The sequence below is a fragment of the Heterocephalus glaber genome, unplaced genomic scaffold (genome assembly GCF_053883595.1).
Source record: "Heterocephalus glaber isolate CG9 unplaced genomic scaffold, H.glaber_assembly_v1.0 deba00001564, whole genome shotgun sequence".
Taxonomy (NCBI): Eukaryota; Metazoa; Chordata; class Mammalia; order Rodentia; family Bathyergidae; genus Heterocephalus; species Heterocephalus glaber.
The window spans coordinates 11833368-11846324 of NW_028258351.1; the positions used below are offsets into that span (position 1 = coordinate 11833368).

At 35.9% G+C, this 12957-nt stretch overlaps 1 protein-coding gene across 4 annotated transcripts in view; it reads left to right on the top strand.

Moving 5' to 3' along the window:
• Positions 1–308: 308 nt before the first annotated feature.
• Nsrp1 (nuclear speckle splicing regulatory protein 1) overlaps positions 309–12957 on the top strand; it is a 54573-nt gene continuing 41924 nt past the window's right edge. For 2 of the 4 annotated variants that reach the window (XM_004857079.3, XM_087191580.1), the window contains exons 1-2: positions 309–398; positions 1570–1660. In XM_004857079.3, coding sequence (XP_004857136.2) covers positions 379–398; positions 1570–1660 — 111 coding nt within the window. In that variant the 5' untranslated portion in view covers positions 309–378. Of the gene's footprint in view, positions 863–1569; positions 1661–12957 lie in introns of all 4 variants that reach the window. The other 2 variants (XM_004857078.4, XM_087191579.1) reach the window with 1 other exon arrangement.

The following is a 12957-nucleotide window of genomic DNA, read 5'->3' on the forward strand; positions in this document are numbered from 1 at the left end:
ATTAGAATTACCTGAACTCATTGACATTCAGATTGCTCTGTCTCACCCCAGAATTTCTGACTCAGCAGGTTTGGGGTGGAGCCCGAGAATTTGCAATTCTAACAGTATCTCCCGTGATGCTGCTAGACCTAGGACTACACTTTGAGAATCCCTGGACTAGACTCCTTTTCATTCCTTTCTTCCCACTGATTTCTAGGCAGCTGGTCGGCTTCAAAACAAAGCAGACGCCCTAAGACATACTACCCAGGAACGTGAAAGCAACTCAGGTAAAATTGCTAAGCGGGTTCCCGATGGCCAAAGCCGCGCGAGAATTTACGTGACGGTGTCTGCGTCTGCGTCACGTCGGCGTCGAATACGTTCAGCGGAGACAGGAGCAAGATGGCGATTCCGGGCAGGCAGTGAGTGATTTGGGAGTTAGGGTCAGGCTGGGAATGAGAAGCTACGGCGGCTGTGTCTTTGGCAGAGGAGTTAAAGTGCGCCGGAAGTGAAGAGGCTGTGTTGGCAGGGATAGACACGGGAAAAAGGAGAAATCCTGAGCAACATAGATTTCCCCTCCCCCATATATTTTCCAGGATGGAAGTCCGAAGTTTGAGGGAGAAACTTGTGAGGAAATAAAGGAAGTTAGGCTGAGGGGCAGAGAGCGAGACTTTTCTATTTTCCAAAAGCTCGGTCTGAGGCCCCTCAGTCTTGCTTCCTACCCCGCGCTTGAGTTTCTCCCCGGTTGGATGGTCTCAGGGGCACTAAGAAGAGACAATTCCTGGTTTCCTTAGAGGGCCTCGTTCTCCTTGGCAGAAGCTCAACTCCTGATTCCCGCCCTCCCTTCTCATTTTAGGAATGTTATGCTGAGAAGCCACAGAAAAGGGTAGGCGTATTAGGGAATTGGGGTATACGATGCCGCAAAAGAGACAAATATTGTACGTACTTGGAAATTTACCTTTGATGTAATCCTTACTTTTGATGCGGCTTCCCATGGTCTCCACATCTGAAAGGCCAAATGAGTTGAGGCTGATGGGATGGTTCTCTCAAATGCACCAAGACAAAGCAAGAGAGCGTAATAAAGTGTGATGGGAACTTTTCTCATGGACAGCTGAGTTTCTCAGTTAAATTAATTTTTTAAAAATTGTGGGTTACAATATCCAGTAATTTCTTTAAAATTGTGTAAGTACACAGTACGGGAAAAGGAACTAGCCGTTTTGATAATTCTTAGACCACAAGGATAATTTAGAGCATTTTTATTTTTAGCAGACATGAACTAAGCTTTTCATAAATTGTTTTTTGAAACGTTGGTGTCACTTTATCATACAAGACATTTCTTGAACTCTTCATTTACTTCTCTTCCATGATAAAAATGGTGTTTGAGTTTGGCCAGTGTCCATAAATACAGTAATGAGTAATAATTATAAAAACTTGCAGCATATGAGAATTTTGAGACCATTGAAAATCAAAGTGTTATGTTCATAGGCTGTATGACATGTTTTGATATGGTAGCCTCATTTACAAGAGGTAGTGGATGTATTTTTTTACATTTAAATATAATGGAGTAATTTCTATTTCAAAAAAAATATGCAGGTATGGCCTTATTTTGCCAAAGAAAACACAGCAGTTACACCCTGTTTTGCAGAAACCATCAGTGTTTGGGAATGATTCTGATGATGATGAGGTAAGGGAACCTATGTTTTACTCTTGTTAAAAATATAAAAATTTTTAAATTAAACTTGTGAGTTTGATGTCTCTACCTTAGTTATTTCTCAGCATATTATTTTTGAAATATAATTTACAGAATTATCAAAAGGAATGTTTAAAGAAAGAAGCTCCACCAGTTTTTTTCTTTATAGACTGAGAAGTTTTTCTTTTCAGAAGCTATGAACTTCATTACTTTCAGACAATTACACAAAGTCTCTTCAGACAAGCAAAATTGATGTAACTAACCTGTTGGTAGAGTCCTAGGAATTAGCTATTAAAATGTTACCAATTTCCTAGAAATTTTTATTAACAATGTACTTTCTAATTTGTTAACCATACTTTATAAGTAACAATTTTTCATGGACATACTTTTGTGGTTATTTCTTCAGTGCGTGTTAAATGTCTGCTCAGGGCTTTTTTGTGTTTTGTTTTTTTGCTCAGTTTTAATTATGGTAGTGAATAAAGTTAACTGTGGGTAATACTATGATAATAACATCTAATATGAACATTTCTGTTTTAGCAACTGAAACAGTTTTTTCCTGTGAAACCCACTTTACAGCAGAAACAACCCCAGATGTCTGCTTAATACTTGGGTTGGTTTTTTTTTTCCCTTAAAACAAAAGCCTTTATATCAGTTAATCTCTGATACTTCTTTACTCTGGCAGAAAAAGAACTTCTCTTTGGTTTTTTACTAACTATATACTTTAAAGTAGATAGTTCCTATTTCTTTGGTTCTTTGGAAAAAAATTAGAGATCTTTTGTCCTACTTTTTTAAATTTGAGGTTAAGTTTACCTATAATAAAATTTGCATTTAAGTGTACAGGTTGATGATTTTTGGCAAATGTTTAATCCCAAATCAAGATGTAGAACTTTTCTTTCTATTCTAAAAGTTGTGCTGTGCACATCTGCAGTCTGCCTCCCCACGTTTTGCCCCAGATAACTACTCATGTGAGTTCTATCACTAGTTTTGTCTGTTCCAGAATTTCATGTAAAAGAAATCATAAAGTGTATCATACAGTGTGTCCTGCATCATACAGTGTACTACTTCGGTGAGATTCATCCATGCAGTTGTAGAAGTACTGAAAAATTTTGCTTATCTTAACAGTGACTTATGTTTTTCTCCCATTTTTTGTTTGTATTTCCTCATAAAATTTAATAAATGATTATATGAAATGAATCAAGGTTACTAGTTAAATTTCCCTATGTAGACAACTAGAATTATTTTCAAATAAAATATTGAGAAAGTTACTAATTACAGCTGTTGAATTTTTAAACTGCTCCATCAATGAGTATTTAATACTCACTGTAAGGTTAAGAGTTGATTAGTTTTGTAGCTGTAGCCTATGTGCTTCAGTCTGTGTGGCATCCTTATAGTAATTTTTGGGGTCCATATACTCACAGTTGACAATTTAAAATGGTTTGGTGTATGATTTTTTGACTTTATGAGAATGCAAAAGTAATAACCATTCAGTAGAAACATTTTGAATTTTGGTGTTTTCCCCAAGCTAGTTGTACAGTAATATCTTGCATGTTAAATTTTTCTCCCAGTACCGGAAATCGAACTCAGGACCTTGTACTTGCCAGGCAGGTGTGGAGCCACTGAGCTAAATCCCTGGCCCATATACATACATATATATTGGTACGAGCGATCGAACAACTTTGATGGGTTTATTAGGATGTAACCCCACTGTAAGCTAAGGAGTGTTTGTGTAGTGTTGCTTCTGGCCAGTTTATAGTTTAGTGAGAAAGACAGACAAGTAAACATTAATACAGAGTAGAATGAAATTTGGGAAGAAAACTAACATTGGGCTGGGGATTTAGCTCAGTGGTTCCAGCGCCTGCCTTGCAAGCGCACAAGGTCCCCAGTTTGATCCTGGGTACCAAAAAGAAAGCTAACATTGAGGATTCCTGAATGCACATTGTACTTCATTTGATCTCTATGATATAGGTATTATTCTCATTTTACAGATGAGGAAAGAGAAACTCAGGTGAAGTAATTTGTCAAAGACATGCAATTAGTATAAGCGCTGATACTAGGATTTGAACTTAGGCCTATTAGGCCCCAATCTACATACTCTTACCATTCTCTCTTAATAATAGAATTACACAATGTTAATGAGATGTAAAGGATGAAATGATTAACTTTGCTAAAGGAAAACCAGGGCATTTAAACAGCCTTCAAGGCTAGCTTAGATTTTAATGAGTAAAAAAGATAAATGTGGAGATGATTTCAGTTGGGAGAAGACAGCAAGAAATACAGAGTGGCATAAAAATGTAAGGCATTTTTGTGCAGTAATGTAGCTAGAGAGGAATGTGTTGAAGGAAAAATTTGTTGCAAATGAGGTTTTAACAGGATTGGGCTAGATTATGGAATATGTTGAGTTTTTCGTAGCAAATTTAAACTTTTTCTTTGTTAATAGTTTTTTTAGTTCAGTGGTATGATTATATTTTTATTATGAGAAGATAACTTGAATTGTGAAGCATGGAAGAGGAGAAATGAGATGAGGGTCAGTGTGCCTGTTAGAAAGTTTCTACAGTAGTTTAGGTGAAAGATGGGGACCTTAAATTCAGTGAGGTTAGTGAAAATCAAAGGGGATAAATAGGAGAAATACCAGAGATATAAATAGGATCTTACAGCCAAAGTGAATAGATACATAAGAAAGGAAAGATGAGTTGATTAAGGATTTCTATTATAGATCTCTAAGAACATTAGCACAAGAAGAATGGGAAGAGAGTTGGTATATCATATATACTTTTTAAGATTTATTTATTGGATTTTTAAAAATATGTGCAGGTTCTTTGCTCCCCACTGCGGTACTGAGGATTTAACCCAAGGCCTCACATGCACTATGCCATACCTCCAGTTTGAGGATCTTTTATTTTATATTTTAGTTTTTTAAATTCTTTTATTGGTACATTTTAGGTATACAATACGTTTACATTTATCATTGGGTGCTTGTATCTGTACATGATATATCTTGGTTCTTATTTTTTTCCCCATTACCTGTGTGCCCTTCACCCCCTCCACCCTTCCCTATTTACATAGATTTTGTTTCCATTTTTTTTCTTTTCTCATAATTTTTCCTTTCTCTTCTTTCCCCTTCCCCTCCTACAACCCCTACACCTTTGGACCTTTTCCTATTTCAAATTGTCAGTTATTCATTTTAATCCTTATTTACACTTTCAGTTTCTCACACTAGAGAAACTATTCGGTATTTACACATGTGTCCTATTTATTTCACATAAGAGTATGGCCTCAGTATGCATCCATTTAGCTATAAATGTCTCTAGTTTCTCATTCTCTATGGCTGAGTAGTACATTTTATAAAAAAACCCACATCTTTATCCAGTTTCCAGGTGATGGGCACTTGGGCTGTTTCCAAGCTTTAGCTATTAAAAACTGTGCCGCTATAAACATGGGTGCACATACCGCTGTGGTATGATTCTTTTAATTCTTTGGGGATATATTTTAGTTTTTATTTGCATGCAAGTTGTTTTTTGGTCATTTCCCCCTTTTAAAATATGTTATTGAGATATAATCCATATACCAAACACTTCACCTTTTAAAAATGATATAATGTACAATTAATCACCATCTAATTTTAGAACATTTTCATCACCAAGAAAAATACCTGTATCCACTATAGTCCCTCTTCATTTTCCCTACCCTCAAACCTTGGCAGCCACTAATCTTTTTCTGTTCAGGACATTTCATATAAATGAAATTATGCAATGGGTGGTCTTTTGTGTCTGCTTTCACTTACCATAATGTTTTCATAGTTATAACATGTATCACCTCTTTTTTTTGTTGTTGGTACCAGGGATCAAACTTGAGACCTTGCGCTTGCGAGGCAGGCAGCAGAACCACTGAGCTAAATGCCAGCCCCCTAATGTATCACCTTTTTATTCTCCCTCTCCACCTTTCCCTTCCTTTTTCTTTCTGCCTGGGAATAGAAGCTAGGGCCTCAAATATGTGGGCTTTTGAGGTGTTTCCAGTATCTGTCTGTAATAATGCCTCTTTGAACAAGTGTATGCAGATCTGTTCAGACTTACAACCTGCCACTCAGACTTACAACCTATCTTTTTTTGGTACAGTTCTGTGTATCTTGTTTGTAGAGCCTCAATGGCTTATAGTACACCTTGTTTATACGGTACTGTAATTTTTGCTGATTGTACTGTATAGTACAGTACTATAGTTTTATGTTCTGTAATACATTACATTACTGCATGCAGATAAAAGCAAAGTCATCCAGTTGGAGTTTTCTTTGATAGTTTCTTTGTTCTGAATATTGTAATGTGCATATTATATACAACTCATTTTGTGGCCAATTCAGTTAATGACCTAGTCACAGGACTGTAACTCAGTCGTTAAACGAGGAATATCTATCTAGGTTTTTGTGTCAACGTATATTTCTGTGTTTTTGTTTTTGTTGGATATGTATTGAAAGTAGAATTGCTGGTTTGTATAATTATGTTTTACCTTTCGAGGAATTGCCAGAGTGTTTTTGCTTCCCCTTCAGCAGTACATGAGGGTTCCAGCATTTCCATATCCTCTTCAACATTTCTTACCTTTTTAATTATAACCTTCTAGTGGATATAAACTGATAATCTCATTGTGGTTTTTGATTTACATTTCTTTGATGTCCAGTGATGTTGACCATTTTTATATCTTTGGGAAAATATCTGTGTCATTTACCTGTTTTTAATGTCATTTTATTATGAATTGTAAGAATTCTTCATATATTCTAGATACAAGTACTCTATTAGATACATGACTTGTAAATATATTCTCTCATCTGTGGGTTGTCTTTATACTTTCTTCATGATGTGCTTTGAAGGATGTTTCAATTTTGAGGAAGTCCATTTTATTTATTTTCCTTTGTTAATGCTTTGGAGTCATTCCTAAAGAAACTTTTGCCTAATTGAAAACCATAACCATTAACACCTATGTTTTCTTCTAAGAGTTTCATAGTTGCTGGCTTTTAAATTTAGGTCTTTGATCCATTTTCGGTTCATTTTTTATGTTATGAGGTACGGTTTCAGTTTCGTTCTTTTGCATGTGGGTGTCTACTTTTCCCATCACCATTTATGAAAAGATGATTTCCCATTAAATTGTCTGGCACTGTGTGGTTTGTTTTATAGAAATAATTAAAATTACTTACTATAAATATGACAGAAAGATAAGACACGCTTATCTTGTTTCATATTAACTCATCCTGGCATACTGTGTAATACAAAGCAACGTTAAGTTACCACAGTGTACCTCACTTTGAGGACAAGTGTTAGATCTAAAATGTCCTCCCAAATTCTCATGCACTCAGAGGTGGGGCTTTTGGAAGGTGATTGGATAATGGGGGCTCTGTAGTTCAAGGCCAGCCTGAACTACTGAGTGAGACTCTATCTCAAAATACTACACATACAAATCAATCTTGTACAGAGAAGTAAATTTCTTAGTGAAGTATATTATTTACTACTGTGAAGTTTGAATGTATGTTAAACTTTTTTCATAACTAAGCAACAGTTTAAACAACTATAGAAGTTACTGGTGCTTTGAAAAATATAAAGATACTCTGTGTTTCTTCTGAGGAGAGCATTTGATATACCTTGAGAGGCACTACCATGAAGCAAAGCTGTTATTTTTTGGCAATTTACCAGAAGCAATTAAGATCCCAAATTTGATAAAATTGTGCTTTATCTCCAGTGATCCACCAGAGGGGGCTCTAGCACATAAATTCTATTTTATTATATCCTTGTATTCAGGGTTTTGAAATGGGAAAGTGGTAGTCCAATACTTTTAATTATTTAAGTAGTTCTTTTCAAAATTGTTAAAACTAATTAGAGGGCCGGGGATTTAGCTCAGTGGTTCCGGCGCCTGCCTCGAAAGCACACAGTCCTGAGTTTGATCCCCAGTACCCAAAAAAAAACCTAATTAGAAAATTATGTATTGTTCAAAGATGGAAGAAATCTCAAAGGAAGTAAAAATTTATGCTCCATATGAATAAGAATGCAGATTCTGATGCTTGTCAGATCATAAGTGTTTGAGTGGTTTTGTTGTCACTGTGTTTGTTCTAATTTTTCAAGTCTGGTGGTCACTACCTGTATTATGAGTATTTTTCTTGGTTTATTTTATTTGGGTTTTTGAGACAGGGTCTCACTGTGTAGCCCACGCTAGTCTTGAACTTGTGGCATTCCTCTTGTCTCAGCCTTCAAAGTGCTGGGATTACAGTCATATACCTGGCTTCTTGGTTTAATAGATTCATAATAGTTTCCTTATTGTCTCCCCTGAAATTTATTTTAAATGACAAAGTCAGGTTGATCTTTCTAAAGCACTATTCTAATGGTTGTTATTCCCCAGTTCCTAAGCCTAATTGTATTTAATGCTTTGATCTTAAAATGCTTATTAGCATTTTCTCACAACTGCTCCTCTATTCAGTGTTCATTGTCATGGTGGTAGTTTTCATAGTTCTGCCATTCTTTTCACTGGAAGTCTTCTCTGCATCTCTGTATATACAAATTATCGCCATTTGTAAAACAGTATAAAAGCTACTTCCTATAAGATATCCTCCATTGATTTTCTCCAGTGGAAGTTGTCTCTTTCTGACACACTTACTTTTTGTTTTTGTTTTTTGTTTTTTGTTGGTACGGGGATGAAACTCAGAACCTTGCGCTTGCAAGGCAGGCGCCGGAACCACTGAGCTAAATCCCCGGCCCCACACTTTTTAAACCTTATATTAAAAGTTGTTTACATATGTGTCTTGTCACTCACTGTATTAGTATGAACTCCATGAGTTAGGATCTGAACATCTAAGCTGGTTTCCAGGAATCATGTCTGCAATATAAACACGTAAGGGGTTTAAAATGTGTATGATAGGTCCAGATCCTGGTTGAGGCTTCCTAACCCCCAAATCCAAACTTCAAAGAGCTCTAAAATCTGAAGCTTTCAGTGTCCATATTAATGTTACAAGTAGAAAATTCCAGGCCAGGGATTTAGCTCAGTGGTTCTGCCGCCTGCATCACAAGCGCAAGGTTCTGAGTTCAATTCCCAGTACAAAAAAAAAAGAAAGAGAAAATTCTACACTTGAAGAATTCATGTGAAAGATTGCAAATTAAATATGCACTAAAAATACTATATAATATTACTGTCATGTGTACTTGGTATATATGAAATATAAATGAATTTTGTTCCATCCCTGAGATAATCTCATGTATATGGAAATATTCCAAAATGTGAAATCCAAAATAGTCTGGGCCCACTCATGTGACACACTCAACATGTAATAAAGGCTCTGTAATAAAGCCAACCAAAAAGCTTTCCTCAATGTGAAAGCAGTCAGTAGAGAACAGGTAGGCTAGATTTGACCAACAACCTATATACTGATTCCTGGTCAGATATTTCACAACTTTCACAAGGTGATTAGTGGCAAATAAAGGTAGATATTGGATGACAGACTAAACATGGACAGGGCCAGGGATGTAGCTCAGTGGTGCTGCGCCTACCTGGCAAATCTAAGGTCTTAACTTCAATCCCTGGTACCACAAAAAAATAAACATGGAATTTGTAGGTGTTTGTGATAAAAGTTTTCTTATTTTGCCGAGCATAACAGAGTTTTCCTTGTAATCTTTTTTTTTTTTTTTCTGGTACTGGGGATCAAACTCAGGACCTTGTGCTTGCAAGGCAGGTGTGGCACCACTGAGCCCTTTTCCTTTTAATCTTGCCAATCAAATGCTTATTTTAGGCAATTATATACTTGTGAGATCTAGTTTTGCAACATAATTCATATCCCTTGGAAAGATACGGTACGTATAAATCTGGAAATTATTGCTTTTGTATAAAGAGACAAAGTTCTTTCACGTTTTTAAAAGAAAGAATTAAGTTAAACTACATAGGAAAAATATATGCACTTAATTTTATGTGTGTATGGGTTTGTATTTGTATAGTGTGTATGAGTAGAATTTTACATATAAATTCAGAAGCTGTATAGTCCTTTTATAGTTCAGCATTCATTTTCATAAGGTGTACAGTGCTGAATATAAGAAACATTAAAAACTCTGCCAGAACAAATTATAGACATAGAAGAAATAGAAATATCTAATGACCATTAAAAATACTAAATCTGGGCAGGGGATTTAGCTCAGTGGTTTCGATGCCTGCTGCGCAAGCGCAAGGACCCAAGTTCGATCCCCAGTACCAAAAAAAAAAAAAACAAAACAAAAATACTAAATCTTATTATATTTAAGAAATGTAAACTACGTCAACAGTGAGCTGCCACTTTTCTTTCTTTTTTTTTTTTTTTGGTACCGGAGATCAAACTCGGGTCCTTGCACTTGCGAGGCAGTCGTCGGAACTACTGAGCTAAATCCCCGCCCCAGTTAAATGTTTTTTTAACTCAGTATCCGGACAAGGAGACCATGCCAGTATCTTCCTTCCTAAAATCCTTATTTTGGAGAAATCAGAAATCTATATGAAAGATTTGTACATTCTTCAGAAGTATTTATCTCAGAGTTGTTTACAATAGTAAAAACTTAAAACTGGTCCAACTTTTAGCAGTGAAAGTATACCTGAGTAAAGTGTGTTAAGTTCATCATGAAATAACACTTAGTGAAAAAATATATGCAAAATTGTTAGAGATTGCTGGGTATAGTGGTACTCACCTATAGTGCCAGGTATAAAGGGAGGCTGAGTTGAGGCAAGAGGATCACTTGAACCCAGGAGGTGTTTTGTTTTTTGAGTTGTTTTTTGTTTTGATTTTTTTTTTTGATACTGGGGATCGAACTCAGGACCTTGCACTTGCAAGGCAGGCTTGGCACCACTGAACTAAATCCTCGGCCTGAACCCAGGAGTTTTGAAGCCAGCCTGGGCAACATAGTGAGAACTTGTCTCAAAACAAAAACAAAACAAATTGTTATAGAGGATAAAAGCCAGTAAACTCTGAGTGATTGTTTTGCTTTTAGTAATTAATTGTCTTTTCCACTTTTAATGTGGCATATTTCTTTATTCAGATGTTTTACTCTTTAGTATAATTTTTTAATTTCTTCCATAAAGATCCCACATGTATTTTAATTTATAGATACTTTATAGTCATTGCTATTGCATAAGGAAATTTTCCCAACTTTTTGTTATGACTGCTCTCATTTTTGTGTTGATATTCTAGCATCTATGTAGTTAGGTTACAGGGGTTTTTTAAAATTTCTTGTAGACAAACATCTTACCTACAAGTAGTGTGTGTGTATATATGTATGTGTGTATATATATATATATTTGGGGGGGTTACCGGGGATGGAACTTAGGACCTTGTGCTTGTGAGGCAAGCAAGGGCGCCACTGAGCTAAATCCCCAGCCCTAAGTAATATATTTTTATCTCTACAACTGTCTTGTCATATCTCTTTCTTTCTGTGTATACTTATGTGTATATCTGTAGTGTAAATAGAAACACTGGTAGAAACATTCATGTACATTCCTTTTAATGGGAATTATAAAATTTCACAATTAAATGTGATGTTTGCTGTGTTTTTGCTGCAATTTTTAGTTTACTAAGAATTTTTAAAATCTTAAGTATTAAGTTTTAAGGGCTGAGGATTTAGTTCAGTGGTTCTGCCGCCTGTCTTGCAACCAAAAGGTGTCCCGAGTTTGATCCCCGGTACCAAAAAGGGGGGGGGGATTAAGTATTAAGTTTTAATGATTTTAGCATCTATTAATATGATAAATCTACATTAATTTTTCTGAAATTAAACTGTCCTTCCATTCCTGTAATAGTGGATTTTTAAGTTTAATTTGATTGACTGCACCTCACTACAGTAGTTGCCTTTTACATTGCTTTCTATTTCTGAGGACTTTGTCTTAATTTCATAGTTTTTTAACATGTTCTTATAAGGGGCATTGTGGCCAGGGATTTAGCTCAGTGGTTCCACTGCCTGCCTTATAGGGGGCATTACTTCCTAAGTTCTTTTTTTTTTTTTTTCTTAAATTCTTTTATTGGTAGATTTTAGGTATACAATACATTTACATTTATCATTGGGTGCTTGTACCTGTACATGATGTATCTTGGTTCTTATATTTTCCCCATTACCTGTGTGCCCTTCACCCCTTCCACCCTTCCCTATTTACATAGACTTTATTTTCATTTTTTTCTTTTCTCATAATTTTTCCTTTCCCTTCTTTCCTTTCCTCTTCCCCTCCCACTTCCTCTATCCCTTTGGGCCTTTTCTTCCTATTTCAAATTATCAGTTATTCATTTTAATCATTTTAATCCTTATTTACACTTTCAGTTTCTCACACTACAGAAACTATTCGGTATTTACACATATGTGTCCTATTTATTTCACTTAAGCATATGGCCCCAATATGCATCCATTTAGCTATAAAGATCTATTTTATCATTCATTATGGCTGAGTAGTACTTCATTTTATTAAAAAAAAACCCACATCTTCTTTATCCAGTTTCCAGTTGATGGGCATTTGGGCTGTTTCCAAGTTTTAACTATTACAAACTGTGCTGCTATAAACATGGGTACACATATATCGCTGTGGTATGATTCTTTTAATTCTTTGGGGAAGATACCCAGCAGGGGAAGAGCTGGGTCAAATGGGACCTCTACCCCTAGTTCTTTGAGGTATCCCCATACTGATTTCCGCAGTGGTTGCACCAGTCTGCACTCCCACCAACAATGGAGAAGGGTTCTTTTCTCCCCGCACCCCCGCCAGCATTTGTTATTTGTTGATTTCTTGATAGCCGCCATTCTTTCTGGGGTGAGGGGGAATCTCAGTGTTGTTTTCATCTGCATCTCTCGAATGACCAGTGATGTTGAACATTTTTTCATGTATTTATTTGCTGCTTTTACTTCTTTGTCTGAGAAATGTCTGTTCATTTCAGATGCCCATTTTTGAATTGGGTCTTTGAATTTGGGGGGTCTGATTTTTTTCAGTTCTTTATATATTCTAGATAGTAGTCCTTTGTCTGAGGTACAGCTGCTAACAATTTTTTCCCACATTCTAGGTTGTCTCTTAGCTCTATGGTGGTTTCTTTTGCAGTGCAGAAGCTTTTTAATAAGATGAGATCCCAGTTGTTGATTCTTTGTGCAAGTTTCCATGCCAATGAGGTTTTGTTCATAAAGTCTTTTCCTATGCCAATGTCTTCAAGAGTTCTACCTAACTTATCTTCCAGCAACTTTAGTGTTTCTGTTTTAATATTTAGATCTTTAATCCACTTTGATCTTAGTTTAGTACATGGTAATAGGTATGGGTCTAGTTTTAATCTTTGTCAGGTTGAAATCCAG